At 39.6% G+C, this 18,968-nt stretch overlaps 2 protein-coding genes across 3 annotated transcripts in view; one reads left to right on the top strand and one right to left on the bottom strand.

Annotated features, from left to right (window-relative positions):
- Window positions 1-1,003: 1,003 nt before the first annotated feature.
- Window positions 1,004-1,699, bottom strand: LOC120240580 (protein FAM117B-like). Its single transcript, XM_039245334.1, has one exon. It carries the CDS (start codon window positions 1,697-1,699, stop codon window positions 1,004-1,006), a length of 696 nt encoding a protein of 231 aa, XP_039101265.1.
- RNF145 (ring finger protein 145) overlaps window positions 1,347-18,968 on the top strand; it is a 58,209-nt gene continuing 40,587 nt past the window's right edge. Inside the window, exons 1-3 of one of the 2 annotated variants that reach the window (XM_039245360.1) lie at window positions 1,347-1,662; window positions 7,420-7,623; window positions 16,164-16,272. In XM_039245360.1, coding sequence (XP_039101291.1) covers window positions 7,440-7,623; window positions 16,164-16,272 — 293 coding nt within the window. In that variant the 5' untranslated portion in view covers window positions 1,347-1,662; window positions 7,420-7,439. Of the gene's footprint in view, window positions 1,663-2,402; window positions 2,584-7,419; window positions 7,624-16,163; window positions 16,273-18,968 lie in introns of those variants that run through there. The other variant, XM_039245359.1, reaches the window with a different exon arrangement.

Genomic DNA, 18,968 nt, shown 5'->3' with positions numbered 1-18,968 from the left:
CCTCTTCATTTCTATAGACCTATCAAACTAGTGGAAGAGTTTGATTAACCCTGAGTTTGATTAACAGATGCCTTCAGGAAAGCTTGCGTTTACAATTTTAGCAAGATATAAAGATTGTGAGGAATTGGAGGTTTATCATTTAAAGCAGAAGGCCAGAGACTTGAATTTCCAATGAGGGTGGCCAACACAGAGATCAACACTCAAGTACATTAATATCTCTTGTAACTGTGCAGAAGTTTTGAGTTTTCACAATTTCAGGATGATCCAGGATACTTGCAACATTTTACCAACTCCTGGGAGTGTGTCTTTGTGTATACAGGCACTATCAACATCAAAGGCCAGACTGGTCTCTAGCAGCCACCGGCTCTCCAGCTACAAAGACACAACAAGGAATAGCGTAGGTTTTTTGTTTTGGGAAGAAGGGGTGTCAGATAGGGGGTGAGGGGTTTGTGGAGAGTCGCTGAGGCCCTAGAAAACCTGGGAATAAGGTGTCTCGCCAAAGCAAGGAACTTAGCAGCATCCTTGATTTGTCCTGAGAACCGAGACGTGCCTCAGGCTTTGTATCCCGGGTAAGTGGGGAACAGTTGCAGCCCTAAAATGTATGTTGCTATTTAAATTAAGGTAGGCATGCTGGTCAGTGGGGCAGAACAAATGAGTTTCCTCGACCTTGGGAAGGGGGTGGGTCCACTTACCTCTATTTTGAACCTTCGACCAAAAGCAACACACAAATACTATTCAATTTCGTATTACAATAAAATTCTTTGAGCAAATTCTTTAAACCTAGGGGCAGAAATTTAAAATTAAAGATAGCATTTTCAGGTCACTTATTCAAGCATTCACTTATTCAACAGAGGCTTATGGAGCGCCTATTCTATGTCAGACACGGCTGAGCCATCACAGACTTGGTCCCTGACGCCGTGAAGTTGACAGTCTAGTCCAGTCAGTGAGAGAGGTAAAAAAAAAATTCTGGCATCATTGCTACTGCGGTTGCACCCGGTGAGGATCAGCCCCTCCAATTCTCCCACGTGGTCGCAGCAGGTGAGTGTGGGTGTGAGCGCCCGCCGCTCCTGGTATTTGAGGCGTGTGAGAGCACACGTGTGTCAGAAAGGCGCGTGTCACAGTGTGCGTGTGGTGGTCGGGGCGGTAGGCGCCTCCGTAGCCGCTTGGACCCTGCTGCGTGGGCCCCTGGAAGGCGGTCTCCCGCCAACGTACTGGGGGCGGCGCGGGAACCACCGGGCCCCTGCGATTGTGAGTGAGCTCGGGAGCGCGCGCGCGCGGGCGCGGGCGGGGGAGGGGCGCGGCGCGCGCAGGCGCAGAGAACGAGAGCGGACCTCGGCCGCCGCAGAGCGCCGGGGGCGGGAGGAGCGAGCGCAGTAGGCCATGGCCGCCGTCGGCTGCTGAGGGGCTCGGCCCGCGAGCGCCTGCCGCCGCGGACGATGGTGACCGCACGGGTCGGGCCGCTGCCGCCGCCGCTGCCGCCGCCTCCCAAGACGCTGCAACTAAGGCCCGGCGCGGAGGAGCCGCCGCTGTGAGCCGCGCCGTCCCGGCCCCCGCCGCCGCCGCCTGAGAAGAACGGGAGGGCGGGCGAGAGAGCCGGGGAGTTGCGGAGCCCGCCTGCCCGCCGGCGGCGCCGCCCTGCGGGGAGAGAGGCCACTGCCCGAGGTGACCGAACCGTCCGCCCTGGCTGGCCTCTTCTCATCCCGGCTCCCCCGCCCCCTTCTCTTCCCTCATCCTCCTTTCTCCCCTCCCCCACCCTTTTGCCTGCTCCTTCCTCCCCCCGCTCCCCACCTCGCCCCTTCCCGGTTCTTCCCCTTCCCCACCTTCTTCCCCGTCTCGGCGGCGGCCCCATCCTCTGTTCACCCGCTCCTCCGTCCTAACCAGCTGCCCCTCTTGCAGACCTCCTGGCCCCCCACCGGCTCTCCGACTCTCTGCCCTCCCTCCCAGGCCCCTTCCCGCAGAGAGCCCCCTCCCCCAGCTCCCGGGCCTTGAGCTCCGCCTCCTTAATTGCCCACCCTCCCGGAGACGACCCTTCCCTCCCCTGGCATTCCTAAGCTGCCCTCTCTCTGAGCTCTGCCCGCCCCTTCATCCCCAGAACCCCCTTTAGAGAGGTCTTTTCTAAGCTGCTTCCTGAGCTGCCCCTTCCTAGGTGCTCATTTTCAGCCGCTTTTCTCTGGTTCCCACTTTCAACTTTCCCTCTTTTGCGTCTTTGTCCACTTGGCTTCCAGGCTTCCCTCCCTCTTTCCTTTTGACTTATCCTTTGGGCTACGCAGCCCCAAACTCAGCCGCCTCCTTCCTCCTTTCAAGGGGTTTGATATTGTTTGGAGGTGCGGAAAGGCCTGCCAAGCCGTTCTTCGAATGGGGGCCCATTTGCTTTGCATCCTGTCGGTCCTTTTTTACTGTGAGAGCGCTCCCGATCCCTTCCTTTTTGTCCCCATCGCTTCCACTCTCGGCTGCCATACCTTCTCCACCCCACTCGTGTTTTTCTTTTCCCACTCAAGACCCTTGCTCTCCCTGTAGGAATGAGTCTCCCCTTTCTGCTCGTGGATGATGAACTTCGCCTGCATCTTTTTTGGAAGCTTTTTGGTGCGTGGCGTGGCGGAGCCAGCACCCTTGGCCAGACGAGAGGGGAGCTCCCTGGCACGGGCCTCTTTACTGGCAGAGTTTTTGCGAACGTAATCCCCTAGCCCCGCGGCGGCAGCGGCCCTGCTGTTGCGCTGCCTGCTTTGCAGCGAGCTGGGTTGGGGGTTACTATAGTTCAAACGCGGCTGAGATCAGCAGGCGTGGAGGGTGGGGGAGGAGGTGCGAGGAGTGAGGAAGGGGGCTTTACAGCGAGAAGGCATCAAAGATTAATGGATGGCTTTGCATCGCCCTCTGCAGTAAACAGGAAACTAGTTTGAAAAGAAAGGAGAGAATTGTGTGTCTTTTTATTTTTTTAAATGCGGACTGTGCCGTTCTACTGAATCTTGAATCCTGCCCAAAGGATGAGCTGTCGGTGCTGCAGTCGTGACCCAGGCTGAACGCCCAATGGCAGAGAGCAGTTTTTATTCCCTCTGTCTGGGTCCTTAAGAGTTGAAAGGTGGTCCTGTTATTCAGACGGATTCCATATCTTTGCCACTTAGGAGATAAGGAGAAGCCACAGAATTGCTAGTAGTTTATGTGGAAATCAGGTACAAAGTTAGCTAGCCATAGCGTGGCAGTGGGGAGGACCAGCTGTATTTAAAACATGTGCCAATGCTTATGTAAGAGGTACGTTCTTATCCTGAGGATCTTAGTTTGTGGCTGAGTTTACTTAGGATTTTAAGCTCTAGTTTTGTCCTTTAACATTTTCAGGGCTTACCATCCTAATGTATGGACTGCCAGAAGATTTTTCTTGAGATTGGTTTTAGTGGATGGCAGAATTTTTTTTTTCCTGTTGGATTGGACAAAGAAAGGAGATTAATGTTTTTTTCCTTTCGAAGAGGGAGAAGGATGTAGAAACTTTCAGCCTTAAATTATCTTTTGTACTGAATTTTAAATTGGTCATATGGCTTTCCTATTTTTTATTTTTGATTTGCTTTTTTAAAAAGGGAGTTTAGCTAGGAGATGTGAATATCCTTTTTTGGTAAGATCCCATTTTCCATTTCTTTTCCTTAATTCTTCAGCAGATAAGCTATTACTTTAAAAACTTGTATTTTCCATATTGTTCCAAATGGTTTGTGTGATTTCTTCATCAAACAAAAAGTGCAGTGTTTTCAGGAAGGTGTAGAGTGAGACTCCCAGTGTTTCCTAACCCACAAATATGAATGGTGAGCAGTGCAAGGTTATACTTGTACAGGACGTTACTGTGTAAGTAGTGATTTGCTGCTTCCAGGCCTGGGAAAGTCCTCTAATGAAATCACTGTGGTCCTGCTTTGGTTAGCATTGTTGAGTCTTTTTTTTTTTTTGCTGCTTTTGGAAAGGATTTTTTTAAAGCTGTTTCACTGTGTAAAACATCCTTAAGCTTGAGTCACATTTAGTCCACATTACTTGCTGAGATATTGTGTTGGCATATTAATTTCCCAGTTCTGTTAACATTTCAAGGACATAAAAATCTTTCATGGAGGGGAAAATTTGTGTAATTGAACATGGCAGGAAATAACGTATATTTGGCCTTAGGAGTCATCTTTGTGTTCAGCTCCTTTGCTTATTTTTGAGGATACTTTGGTATTATTTTGATTTTAAGAGAATTTAAAAATTCTTGGAATATACTTGGAATATACTCATTAGCTCTGATAATAAATCTAAGAAAAAGATCAGTTAGGCTTCAAACAGATATCATAGAAATACAACAATCTTTTTATTCTAGGGGAGAAAGCTCCATTTTTACTTCATGCTTCTAATAGAGTGGCTTAGCAATGTGAGTGATTTCAGTGATTTTAAGCAAAATAAAGGATTCCACATTTTGTTTATATGTTAATTTAGTGTGTGGTGCTGGAGTGTAGGGTATGGAATTTGTGATGGTGATCACCCTATCATGTGGTACTTACTTATACTTTAGAAATCACAAAGTTGTGGGAGAGTTGTCTTTCCACAGCTTTTGTGGGTAGCATTTTACATCTGGTTTTCCATGTACTGAATTTGTTTCCTCCATGTCCACATATAGGCCCTGCTTTCCAATGACTTGCTAAAATATAACTCACATACGGAAATAAATGGTTATGTTTTTAAGCAGTAGAATTGTTATTAAGTGGGCATATGTCATTCTATGCAAGGTCCTCAATTCAGACATTTGAGTCTTGTATTTACTATGCAGCAGAATTTGGGGATCAGTCTCAAATATTCTTATTGAGAGCTGTAGGAACTCAAGGTTTCCTTTTTATTCTTCTATATAGTGATAGTTGAGAGGGAATTTGTACCATTCTCCTAATGGCCCTCTTCTGTAATAGAGATGAACCTCTATAAGATTAGGGAGATTTTTTTCTCCCTAGTTGTTCATATCTTGATTTCTGATGCACGAGTGGTTAATTGTTTAGTTAAAATTTTTTTCTTTACCCCTTTGAGAGCTGCAATAAATGTTGAAAGTGGGTAAATGTAAAAACAGCAAAACATTAAAAAAAGAGGAAGGCTCTAAGTCAGATGAAATAAATATGGACCAAAAGTATTAACTTAGTTATAATCCCTACTAAAGCATATTGGATTCTAAAATATGGAAAAAGTATATTCCATTATAGTACAAAGCCTGTCAGTGATACTGTTATCTCAGTCCATGATGATTTTCACATGGGACTGGTGGTTTGTGAGAAAAATGTATTATTTGTGTACTTTGAATTTTTTTTTTTAATGTTTTATTTATTTCTAGGAGAGAGAGAGAGACAGCGTGAGCAGGGGAGGGTCAGAGAGAGAGGGAGCCACAGACTCTGAAACCGGCTTCAGGCTCTGAGCTGGCAGTCAGCACAGAGTCCGACGCGGGGCTCGAACCCACAAACCCCGAGATCATGACCTAAGCGAAAGTCGTACGCTTAACCAACTAAGCCACCCAGGCGCCCCTATTATTTGTGTACTTTGAAATAAACTCCCAACTGAGTTTGTTTATCTGTTTGGCCACCTAAGTAGTTATGTTCTATATATTTCATTAAGTCATCCAGATAGCTTAGGCATATTACACTTTTTACAGGAATTTCTTTTTTTTTTAATTCCCAATAATGGGTATTCTACAACACTTGGCAAACAGAAAAGGAAATAAAAATCACCTTAGCCCTATTGTTGGAAGGATGTTAATGTTATATTTTGGTCTCAAGATTTTTTTTTTCTTCATAATAACAAGCTTTGAGAAATCGAGGTTCCTGAATGGTGTAATTTGCAATAAATGTTGAGTAGACTTTATTTTTTAGTACTTTTTCCCCTTAGGACACAACTGTTAGGTTTTAGTTCTCTGACAGTATTTATTTCTTATGTAGGAAAATTATTAAAGTGGTTTTGTTCATTTAAAGTAATCAGAATTATAATATGTATTTATAAAAATGTTACTTGTGCATTCTTAGGATATATATAACTTTTAAGTAATGGTAATGATTTATGATCACTCAGTGATACAATGCATCAGGTTTTTAGTAATTGACAAACATCTGTTAATGGTTTGCCAGGTTGAGGTCCCCTTTTTTTTTTAAACTATCTGAGCTAAGAAGCTATGAAAATTAGAGGGTAAAATGGAAATACTGACAAATATTTAACCATAGCATAGCAATCTGTCACTGTAATTTTCTTCAGAAATAAATGTTTTCATTTGTCCTGTAATGTCTGAAATTACTGCCAAAGCTGGAAATGTGTTTAGCTTTCTCAGCAAAATTCTTAAAAGGATATTGTCAGAGCCAACAATCCAGAATTATTACTTTTAAAATTGTCTAACCGACTTTTGTTTGCCTGATTCTCATAGTTCCTTGGATTAATTTGCAGCTCTATCATACAAAGCAGTGTTGCACAGAATTGTCCTTTTATTTAAAAAATTATTTTAATGGTTTTATTTATTTCTGAGTGAGAGACAGCATGAGCAGGGGAGGGTCAGAGAGAGAGAGGGAGATACAGAATCTGAAACAGGCTCCAGGCTCTGAGATAGCTGCCAGCACAGAGCCCGATGCAGGGTCTCGAACCGTGAGATCATGAACTGAGTCACCCAGGTGCCCCCAGAATTGTCTGGAGATCTTTCATTTCCTTCCTTTTTTTTTTCTTTTTTAATTCTTTAAATCATCAACAGCTGAGCACAGACAGGAGCTGCAGACTCCCAAGTGCCAGCATATCTGTGTATCACAGGAAGAATTTGATGAGCAATTGTTTCCCACTTGGAAGGCAGATTATGGGAATATCAAATGAAGAGTTTAATGATTCAAGGAAACAATATTGTGAACAATGTTTTCTTTACCTGTAACCTGAGTTCTTTGAATTGTATCTACATCATGTAAATTCAGTACTTCAATTTTGATTGAAAGTAATATAGAAAAGGATAGGGTTTTAAGATGCTGCTGCAAACTAAGTGTGTAGTTAGCAAATTTTTATAGCTTAGGTGTTTTCTTTTAAATAACCCCTTAAAAATTTTCCATTTTTTGAAGAGCTAAAGAAATCTTAGATTTATAGTGTGAATTTTTCCTTGCAAGTTAATTGGACAAAAGCTGTAGTATTATTAGGGTGTTTTGTTGCTAGTTCCTAGAGTTGGAGTTCAGCTTTTTAAAAATAAGTTTTGAGGCCTTAACACTTAGGCAGACTGGAAAGACCTGAAAGGGTCAGTGTGAAAACCCAGTACAAAGATTGCTTCACGAATACCTAGAAGTAGTAGTTGTGGCTGAGGAGTTTTATACATTATTGCATAGTTTTTGTGTAGTATGTGACAATCCATTAGATTCATAAGAGGGTATCTAAAAGCTTTTTGAGGTGACTTCTTTTTTATATGTTATGTCTCCTGAATTTTAGGTCTGCTCCAAGAAAAAAACATGGCTGCAAAGGAAAAACTGGAGGCAGTGTTAAATGTGGCCCTGAGGGTGCCAAGCATCATGCTGTTGGATGTCCTGTACAGATGGGATGTCAGCTCTTTCTTCCAGCAGATCCAAAGAAGTAGCCTCAGTAACAACCCTCTTTTCCAGTATAAGTATTTGGCTCTTAATATGCATTATGTAGGTAAGTGTCTATATCACCTTTGCTAATCTTTTAGTGAGCATTCTGATTTGTATCTTTGTTAAGTGTTTTTGAATTTGAGTAAAATGAGATTTGGTTACATTGAAATGACAGTGATACAGTCATTGATGAATGTGTCCGAATGTGTCCGAATCTTGCTTGTAGTATAATTTGTGTTACCATCGCATATGAATTATTAGAGCTAGAAGAGAACAGACAGTTTTCGATTTATTTTACTGGATGAAACTAGAGGGCAGAAGAAAACATTTTATGGGTGCCTGGGTGACTCAGTCGGTTAAGCGTCTGACTTTGGCTCAGGTCATGATTCTCCCGGTTCGTGGGTTCGAGCCCCGTGTCTGGGTCTGTGCTGACAGCTAGGTCAGAGCTTGGAGACTCCTTCAGATTCTGTATCTCCCTCTCTCTGACCCTCCCCTGCTCACACTGTCTCTCTCTCTCTCTCTCTCTCTCTCTCTCAGAAATGAATAAAAAACATTAAAGAAAAATTTAGAAGGCATAAGAAAACATTTTAGATTTTAATATGATAAAATGTAAATAATGAGAACTACCTTTCCAGACATTTGGCCTGTTATAATTTGTCTGTTATGGGTTTTGTTAGTCATTCAGAAGGTAAGCTTCCTAAGTGCAATATTCTTTATTGTTCCAGAACATTAACATCAGTGGAACATAAGGCATTTATTTCAGTTAAATGAATGTTGGAAATGACATATATATATTTAAAAAAATACTTCTTAAAATATAAGTGATATGATTTAGAGTTAGTGGTAAAAGTAATGTTGAGGTTAAAAGAAGTTGAAGTCAAGATACAAGCAGGAGGGACACCTGGCTGGCTCAGTCACTAGAGCATGTGACTCTTGATATTGGGATTGTGAGTTTGAGCCCCATGTTAGGTGCAGAGATGACTTAAAAATAAAATCTTAAGGGGTGCCTGGCCTGCCTGGTTCAGTTGGTTAAGTCACTGACTTCAACTCAGGTCATGATCTCACAGTTCGTGAATTCGAGCCCCACGTTGGATTCTGTGCTGACAGTGTGGCGCCTGGAGTCTGCTTCCAGTTCTGTGTCTCCCTCTCTCTCTTCCCAGCTCTGTCTCGGTCTCTCCCTCTCTCTTTCAAAAATACATATAAAATAAATAAATAAATAAATAAATAAAATCTTTAAAAAAAGGAAAAGAAATACAGGCAGGAAACAGGTAAAAATTCATCTAGTATGACAGTCATGATCCTTATTTTAGGTTAGTTTTTGGTTTATATGTAATCATAGCAATAACGTATTTTCATTTGACATTGCTATTGCATAATTCAAGGTGTGGTTTGATGATGATAGTGGCTTAATATTATTATTATTATTATTATTAGAATTGTCCATCAATGAGTATATATTTTATAAACTTGTGAAGGGTTTATCCTGTCTCAGTGAGATTTATTTTTATCTATGGGAGGACTTTCTGGGTTCCAGTGCTCAGCCCTGAAAACCCCTTACATCTCTAAGAGATTCCCAAGTAAGCCATTGTGGGAAGAAGTATAGTAGAAAAGGCAGTGCACTAGAAGCAGAACATCTGGTTACAATAAATTCATCTCTGTTAGATGGCATTACCTTGGGAAATTCTGTGAAATGAGAAGGTTCTTTTATGCTGCAAAACACTATAATTCTCAGCCCTTTATTAAAAGCTTTGTATGTTAGCCAATTCATGGAAAATAATTCCAGTCTTTTGTAGAAGAACAATTGGGTACTTGGCTTAGATTTTTAACTTAATCAGCAAAGTAATTCACACTGTACTTTAAAAAAAATGTACTTATCACATATACTATTTCTGAGTAGATTGAAATATTTATTTTAAAAACAGCTGCCTAATAATCAGAAACATTAATTTTAGAAGTTGAATGGGTTCTAATACAGTTGAAATTCATACTCTGGCTTATAACTTTGGGAACTCAACTGAGCCTTCTTAAATATACTTATTACATGCTATGGTAGAATAAACTCAGTGATTATATGAGTAGATAGTTTCAGCTTGAGCAGTTTTTCGGTTAGAGTAACATCTGTGTCAAAGTATTGAGTATTTATGAAATGTTCCATATTACAAAATTTCACCCTTAAATACATTTTTAAAATTCTTTTTAAAAGTTAGTAATATATTTATACATTTATTTATGTTAAAAAAATCAAAACATAAAAAGCATACAGTAAAATGTATCATCCTCCTGTCGCTGTCATTTAAGTTCTCTTAAGCCCCAGCAAGTAGCTATTTTTATTAACTTATGAAAATCTATTTTTATGTATATATAAGTCAGTATAAAGATATATTGGTAAATAAATGTAAATAAGTATGAATACATGTATGTCTGTACAGATGATAGGATAGTATACAGTGTTCTGAACCTGTCGTTTGTTTTGACTTAATGATGTATCAAAGATACTGCTTTTAGATACTCATGAAATAAAGTTTTGTGCTCTGTGTTTTTATGGTGACACTTTCTATTCTGCCAGACTTTAAGATTCCCGTTAAATGTTAAGGCCTCATTCTCCCCCTAGTCCTCCTACATCTGTTTTGTAGTGGCATAGTATCCTTGTATGGCCATACCATAGAATTAATGCTCTGTTGGTGAACACTTTCGTTTCTTCTGTTTTATTCAGTGTTGCGCTAAATAATTTTATACGGCCATAATTTTGATAGATACAAATATAGCCTTGAGATAAATTACTAGAAATTAAGTTGTTGCATTAAAGAGTATATATGTTTGTAATAAGGATCTATACTACTCTCTGTGGGATTTTACAGACAATGGTTGAGAGTTCCTGCAGTCTTCCATCCTTATCAAAACAGTGTTATCAAATTCTTACATTTGGCTATTCCAGTAGGTAGAAAATGGATGTTTTTTTTTTAACATAGTTTTTTATTTGTATTTCTCTTACTGTAAGATAGTATTCTCATGTTTATGGAAAACATGTGTTTCCTCTTCTGTGAGTTGTCAGATCATGTCCTCTGCCCACTTTCTGTGGGGTATTAGCATCCCCCTCCCTTTTTTCCCCCCCAGAGGCACAGGCAAGGCTTTACTGGGGCTGCAGCTCCAACCGAAGGGAGACACAGCACCAACAGAGAGTAGTTAGGCTGGCCTCCTCTGGATTTCAGCCTTTTCTTGCCAATTTGTGGGAGTTTGGTATACATTAGGGAAATTAACCCTTTATGATGAGTTGAAATTACTTTTTTCAGTTTTGGTTGTCTTGATTTTGGCTTATAATTTTTTTCATATGCAGAAATTGTTATTAATGAGATTGAATTTCTTTTTTCTTTCTTTTTTTTTTAAGTTTATTAATTTACTTAGAGAATGAGCTGGGGAGGGGTAGAGAGAGGGGGGAATAGAGGACCCTCAGCAGAGAGTCCAATGTGGGAGCTCAGACTCACGACCTGAGCCAAAGTCTGACGCTTAACCAACTGAGACACCCAGGTGCCCCTATTGTTTTTTCTTTTATAACTTAGAATTTTGACTCAGAAAAGGCTTCTCTATCATATTTTACTCCATTATTTTTGTTTCACTTTTTACATTTACATATTTGCTCCACTTAGGATTTATCTGCATGTACAATATGTTATAGGTATAATTTTTTCCCCCCAGATTGGTAGTTTCCATATATTTATTAAATAGTTCAGCTTTTCCAGACTAATCATTATATATTAAATTCTCCCATACATTTTGTTCCATTTCTGGTATTTTTTCCTGTTTTTTAAGTGTGTGGTCTTAAAGAATATTTAGACTATATTTTACTATCTAGACTTAGTCCCTTCATTGTTTTTTATTTCTCAGAGTTTTTCTGATATTGTTGGCTATATGAATTTTAGGTACTTAATTTAAGTTAGGATGAAGAGATAGCTTAAAAGATGTTAACTCTTCTCTATGTATGAATACAGAAAGCCTCACTTTGTTCCAGGTTGTTTTTTTTTTTGTTTTGTTTTGAGTCCTTTTGGAGTGTTTTAAAGTTTTTATTATATAGGTCTTGGGCATTTATTGTTAAGTTCATTCCTAGGTATTTTGTCCCTTTTATTGCTATTGTGACCTCCCTTATTATCCTTTTACTGTTATTAAGAGCTTAAAAATCAAGGTAAGGAGTGGTAAAGTTCATGTTTATGGAATATAATTGTACCTTCAAATTGAGAAGCTTTCCAGTGTGGGGTCTGAGAAAAGCAAAAATAAGGGAATGTTTAAATATGATTGGAATGCTAATTATAGAACTGTTTTTGCAAAGTATAGGATATAAAAAGGGAAATAGAAATAATTTTGAAAAGGTAGAATGGGGGAATTTGTGAAAAGACCTGGATACATATATCAGGTATTATGCGTAATTCGGTAGGTAGTGAAGTGTCACTGAAGGATTTAAAGCAGGTGAACTGCATTTTAAGAAGATTGATTAGGCAGTGTTGTACAGGCCACTGGATTGGGGAGGGGAGAATCTGGAGTTACGAAGACCAGTTAGGATTTTAGGCCAGAGGTAATGAGAGCCAGAATTAGCATTGTCGAAGGTAGAAAGCAAAGAGTGGCTATGAGAACAAGTCCATTGAAATTGCAATCACTAAAATCATGAGTGATCTAAAATGTAAAACTCAAGCTTCATTTGTGTCCTCAGTCTGCAGACCATCTCATATTTATGAAGTTGTTGACTACTTCCTCTTAACAATTAGATTCTTCTAACTTTCTGACCATTCCTTCTTGACTCTTTTGCTATGTTTTTTGTTTAGACTTCTTAAGTGTTGATACAGCCCAGAATTTGTGTTTAATTTTCATCTTTTGTTGTTTGCATGATCTCACATAGTTTGGCTGCATATCCCTATCTCCACTTTCCATTGCTTTTTTGACCACGTTTGTCTGAGGTTAGTGTTCTTCCTTTGTGATCTCATGGCATCCAGTTCATACCTCTACCATAGCACTTACTGTGCTGTATTCCAAGGGTCCTTAGGCTCATCTGTCTTCCTAACTAGATTGTGAGTTCCTTGAAGGTAAGAATGGGGCTATTCCTAGCACCTAGCTAGTGCCGGGTCCTAATGGATTTCTAACTGTTGTTAGACATCACCACCTTAAGTGTTCTGTAGACACTTCAGTTTATGGTCATGAACTCATCTTTACCTCAGACCTTCTCTTTCTCTTGTTTCGTATCTTAATAGCAAAACTATCTTCTTGATTACCCAAGCTAGAACCATCAGAACCATTTTCACTTCCTTGTTCTCAGTCACTCACTCATAGATCACTACTAAGACTTCTTTAAATATGTTTCTCATAGCTGACCCTGCCAATCTATACCAAAGCTGCTGATTTATTCTAGGTCCTTGTTTCCCCTCCCCCCACTAAAATAACTTTCAAATAATAGAAATCCTCCCTGCATTTTGTTAGGAATATTCATTAATGTTATTTTAGGTAGGTTATCATTATTAAATGCTGCTTGTCTTGCATTTTAATTATAAATTACTGTTGGGTTATCTTCATCATCATCAGTTGAGTTTGTTGTAATTTTTTAGAATGAATAGTGATGCATATTTGCATTCCACTGGAATGTGAAAAAGGCGGGGGATAGTTGGGCCATAAGGTTTTTGTTTTGTTTTTTGTTTTCTTACCTCACTTAAAGTGTATCTAAAAGATTTGAGAAATGTTGGTCCAGTCTAAACTCTTTATTAGTGTATACAAGGCTTTATATTGAGGTGTTAGCCACCAGTTCTATCAGCATCATCTCCCAGTACTTTTTTTATTTACACCAAATTTTAGTCTATCCTCCAGAGTTTATGGTCTCCTGAAAACATCCTTTGTCTTTTTATGGTTTTCATGTCTGCTATTCTCTTTTCCTAGAATGTTTTTCTTTTTCTTAGCCTGATAAAGATCTATTCACCGTCCTCAGTTCAGATCAAACTTAAATCACTTAATAAAAGCCCTTCTAATATTTGTTTATGATAGCACCGTATTGCATCATACTTTTGTCCATGTTTATTTGTTCACCAGACTACAATTACTTTATTCTTTGGATCTTTAATGTCTAGAAATGCATATAGGGAGCGCCTGGGTGGCTCAGTCGGTTAGGCATCCGACTTTGGCTCAGGTCATGATCTCATGGTTCGTGGGTTCGAGCCCCACGTCGGGCTCCGTGCTGACGGCTAACTCAGAGCCTGGAGCCTGTTTCAGATTCTTTGTCTCCCTCTCTCTCTGACCCTCCCCTGCTCATGCTGTCTCTCTCTCTCAGAAATAAATAAAACATTAAAAAAACCAAACTCTTAGAAATGCGTGTAAGTCACACTTTATATGTAAAAATTGGTTGAGTGGATAATTGAAAGAACGAATGAAATCAATATGTTCAGTCTGGAGGATTTGGCAGCTGTTTTATGAGATGTGCATTAAAAGGGAAAGATAAGATCTGGAAAGGAAAATGATAGTTCATTAAAAGAGAACTTAAGGAGAGGTTTTATGCAATAGATGGATTAAAAAATCTTCAGCCACAAATGCTAAACCTGCTTGCTAAGTATAGTAAGCATCCTTCTTAAATACCTCTAAAGTCCTTTGAGATAGGGATTAGCAAAATAAATTGGGGAAATTATTTTAAGAAATTAAAAGCTAATAGAAATACTTCTGTCTCGTTTCTGCTGGATTGTTCTTAAAGTTAGGGTGTGTGGGAAATCTGAATTCTACCTCTTTAGTCTCTAGCATAGTGCTCCTGTCTCCTTAGCTTTAAGCATAAGAGGTGCATTGGGTACTAAGAATGGATATCTGTACTGTAATAAAGACTCACTAATAAATAGAAAATAGTTACAGAAGATTAGACTAGAACCAGGTTTTCCAAGACCTACACTATCAGACTGAGAAGTTAAGAACTTTTGCAGGTTTTTAAGCAAGAGAGTTGTGTAGATGTAAGTGATGGCTTTGTACTGAAGTGTAGGATGGATGAGGATGGAAAGAGACAGGAAGAAGAATTGCTATTAGTATACTATTATATTAAGAGGGGACTGGGATATGGGGCGTAGGGACTGGAAGGGAATGGTGACATGAGACACTGGGACAGCAGGACTTGGTGATGACAGAAAGATGACTCAGGTTTGAGTCAGAGTGAATGGGATTTAGGAGAGAAACAGGGTGAGCCAGCCTGTTGAGGGAGGCTCATTAAACAACAAAATGTTTAATGAGCAAATTTGTCTTAGCAAATATGAAACTGCCACAGAGAGGAGGACAGGGCCACGGGGCTGGGGTGCAGGTGGGGGAAGACTAAGGAGGAGAGAATCAACTATGTAAGAAACCGGGGAGAGGGCGGGCACCAGGGAGAGGACCAGAGGCCAAGAGGGCGGGAGCTGTGGTCCTGGAAAGGGAGAAGGCAGGGCACCAGGGGTAGGACAACAAAATTCAAAATAGTTTGGCCATAAAATATAAACACACTATGTTTCTACGGTGGGGAAGGGGAGAAAGAGGGTAAAAGGGAGGAGAGGCTGTTTTGGGGAGGGGTTATGGGGGAGGGGCTCAGTTTGTATTTGTATATGAGAACATTTAAGTGGATTATATCCCAGGCATTGTGAGATATGAGATACCTGCTTAGAATAAGAAATGATTGCCTTTTTTTTTTTTGCATGTGCAGTACACAGGTTCTCAGTAACTCTGTTGATAACATACATTTAGAATGGTATATTTGAAGCAACAACAAAAACTGTTTGAGCTAGATACTTTGTAGAGAGAACAGCAGTTGTTTGGGGACTAAATTTCCTTTGTTCATTTGAGGAAGTAAAAAGAAAGTGGAGGAGTAGTTTGAGGTTATAAGGAAATCTATGCCACAGAGCCAGTTTTGAAGGTGGTTGCCAGGACAACGATAAGCAGGGTGTTTTAGATTTGACAAGTAGGCAGTTGTTGACTTCGGAGGTTTTTTTAGAGTGAAGGGTAAAGAAGGTTCATAGAGCGTTTGTAGATCGTAAATGATAAAGAGGGAGTAACGGAGGGTTAGAGAATGGAGGCATTGGTACACATAGTTTATAACATTTAGATAATAGGAAAAATCAGCATGAAGAGTTTTTCACGATTGGAAGAAGAGCCCTTAAGCCCTTTGAAGAGAGAGGTGAGCACTGGTGTTAGGGGGATGATTGAAGATGTAGGAGATAGAGGGTCTTTAGGAGTTAAAGAAATAAGATCTTGAGTCAAGTGGAAGAGGCAGCTTTAGAGAGGGACATTAAGCAGTGTTTCCTCTGGGACTAGAGGATGGAGAATTGGTGTCGAACAAATAAGTAGACATCAAGATAATGAGAGGAGTCTTGTTGTACCTTTGTGTGGTATATTTGAATATAAATTAGAGAAGGCTACCTAAAAAAGTGAAAAATGCTTTATTTTCAACAAAAAGTCCATAGTGATTTTTACTGTATTAAACTTATTTTGGTATGAAGAAAAAAAAAAAACCTCACAGTTGTTGAAACTTAATTGGAAAGTAATTGACTTCAGGCTCTTTTTATTAGTGTAATTAATTGGAAGACTAAATTAGAATTGTGTTTTATTTATAATCTCTCTTTATTTCTGCTACAGGTTATATTTTAAGTGTTGTGCTACTTACCTTGCCCAGGCAGCATCTGGTTCAGCTTTACCTGTATTTTTTGACTGCCCTGCTCCTCTATGCTGGACATCAAATCTCCAGGTAAGAATGTGACCTCAATTTTGAAATGTATGACTGAATATAAAAAGTTTTTCATTACCAATAAAGTACTTTTCATGAACACTGTTAATAAACGGAGGCTTTGCTAAGTATCCAAAACAGGGTTTTTGATATTTGTTTTTTAAGGAAGTATTATTTTATAGAAATAATAGCTGGGGTTATGCCTCAAATTTTATTTCTGCTTTTGAAAACAGTCTTACTATGAAATGGACCTTAAGATTATGTTTGCAGAGGTATTCTTGAGCTTTTCTATATCACCTAAGATAAGAATTTCCAAAAATAGGCTGTAGAACATTTTAACAAGTATGGACTTGATTATTTTCATCATTTTAGGGAATCAAGTTTATGATGCATGAGAATTGGCATAAGATGCAACTATGTATATAATGGATGGTTTATATAAATTATCTGATGAGGTTCATGATATAGCTCAAAACTTCTGTATCGTTAGCAATATTGTGTTTGTCTGGTTCTGCTAGTCCTAAATTTTAAGACTCTGGTCTGCCAGTGAAAATGAACTTCCTACTTTGGAATGGAATGTTAAAATACAGGTGCACCAAAAGCCACACGGTAAATGTAATGGTGGGGGTGTAAATAAATTTGGAAGGTATGATTTCTTTTGTTTGAATTGAAATGTATAACCAAAATGAAATATATTCCCAATCCTAAGAAGAGGGACAGTTACTTTGCATATATAATAAGTAGTTGTCTTGAAGTCTGAAACACAGATTTTGGTGTTGGCTTAAAAATTAACCTTAGAAATAGCATTTTTATATTATTAGAATTGAATGGTTGACTTAGAAACCTTTTTTACTCTCTGATTATAAAATAATACTGTTCATTGGAGATGAGTTTTGGGAAATACAGAAAGTTTAAAGGCAGTAACAATTACCTGTAATCATACCACCCAGAGATAGACCTATTAAAATCTGGCATTTCCTTCCAATTTTCTTTTTCTTTTTTTTTTTTTTAATGTTTTATTTATTTCTAGGAGAGAGAGAGAGAGACAGCATGAGCAGGGGAGGGTCAGAGAGAGAGGGAGTCACAGACTGAAACAGGCTCCAGGCTCTGAGCCGGCAGTCAGCACAGAGCCCGATGCGGGGCTTGAACCCACGAACCGCGAGATCATGACCTAAGCGAAAGTCGGACTCTTAACCGACTAAGCCACCCAGGCGCCCCTCCTTCCAATTTTCTTAATACCTTTTAATTTTTACCACTTTCGTGAATACAAAAAGAGTGAAAATAACAATAGCCACTGATTCTTGACCCATCCTTAAAATTTCATCTGGTTATTTCTTAAAGGCCCCAGAGTGTTTTGTAGACACTCTATCTTCTCACATTTCTCTCCTCTGTTCCTGTCTGGTCAGTTTTCTTTGCTCATAATGGTACCTGGAAGGTGGTGTTTTACTCTCTAACTGCCATTATCTGTGCCCAGGGTATGTCCTTAGGTGTCAGTTACAAAACTGGAGCTGTATTGCTGCATTTCTTGTAATCCTAACAGTGGTTCAAGTTGAGCTGTGTTTTACTCCTAAAGTGAAGACATGAGTTTTCTAATTTTGTGTCACACAAGTGTGTCCCTGTGTCTTGGACTCCTTCATGGAAACATGATTAGGTTTGTAGCATCTTAATCCACATAGCCAAGAAGAGGAGTCAAGGGGCCAGTATTAACATAGACAACGGAGTGTACTTCCACTGCATTACCACCAGCCTCAAACCTTGACACAGTCTATTCCTATGGCCTTACCCAGGACACCTCTGAATCTGAGCTCAAGTTCAAGTTAGAAACATTTCTCTATTTTTAATCTTTTTTTTTTTTTTTGGAAGAGAGAGAGGACACAAGTGAGTGAGGGGCAGAGGGAGAGAGAGAATCCCACAAGAGGGAGAGAGAGAGAGAGAAGAGTGGCTCACCTGAAGCAGGGCTGGTATTTTATCCAAGGCGAGGCTCGTGCTCACCTGATGTGGGGCTTGAGTTCAGCTGATGTGAGACTCGAACACATAAACCTTGAGATCATGATCTGAGCTGAAGATGCTTAATGACTGAGCTACTCAGGTGCCCTACCTTTATTCATTTTTAAGCAAAAATGGTGTCTGTAGAGTATAATGGAGTTGTTAGAGTGTATAGGGTTTACTAAGTCATCATTTTTGTGTGTAGATGAGTGTTTGGCCACCTAAGAGTGCTGTATCTTTTGGGTAAGTGAACAGGTGATTGGAGAGTTTCAAATTCCATGTTCCTTATTTACTACTCTGTAACATCAATGTCACTTATCAGAAAGATAGGTCTCCATTTCCTAACCTGTAAAATGGTGATAATATCTTACAGGGCTATCATAAAGGTTCAGTAAGGTAAGGCATGTAAAGCTCTTAGCATGATTTCTGACATATAAGTGCTCAGTGAATTTTTTTTTTCCTTTTTTTAAAGTTTTTTATTTTAACTCCAGTATAGTTAACATCGTGTTATGTTAGTTTCAGGTGCACAGTATAGTGACTCAACATTTCTATACAGTACTCAGTGCTCATCATCAGGGAGCTCTTAATCCCTTTCACCTATTTCACCCCTCCCCCCACAAGCCTCCCCTCTGGTAACCATCAGTTTGTTCTCTGTAGTTAAGAGTTGTTTCTTGGTTTGACACTCTTTTTTTCTTTCCTTTGTTTTGTTTTCTTAAATTCCACATATGAAT

The sequence above is a fragment of the Hyaena hyaena genome, unplaced genomic scaffold, assembly GCF_003009895.1.
Source record: "Hyaena hyaena isolate Hyena2069 unplaced genomic scaffold, ASM300989v1 scaffold_253, whole genome shotgun sequence".
Lineage (NCBI taxonomy): Eukaryota > Metazoa > Chordata > Mammalia > Carnivora > Hyaenidae > Hyaena > Hyaena hyaena.
Note: the sequence above shows the minus strand (reverse complement) of the source record. Positions and strands in the feature narration are given on the sequence as shown.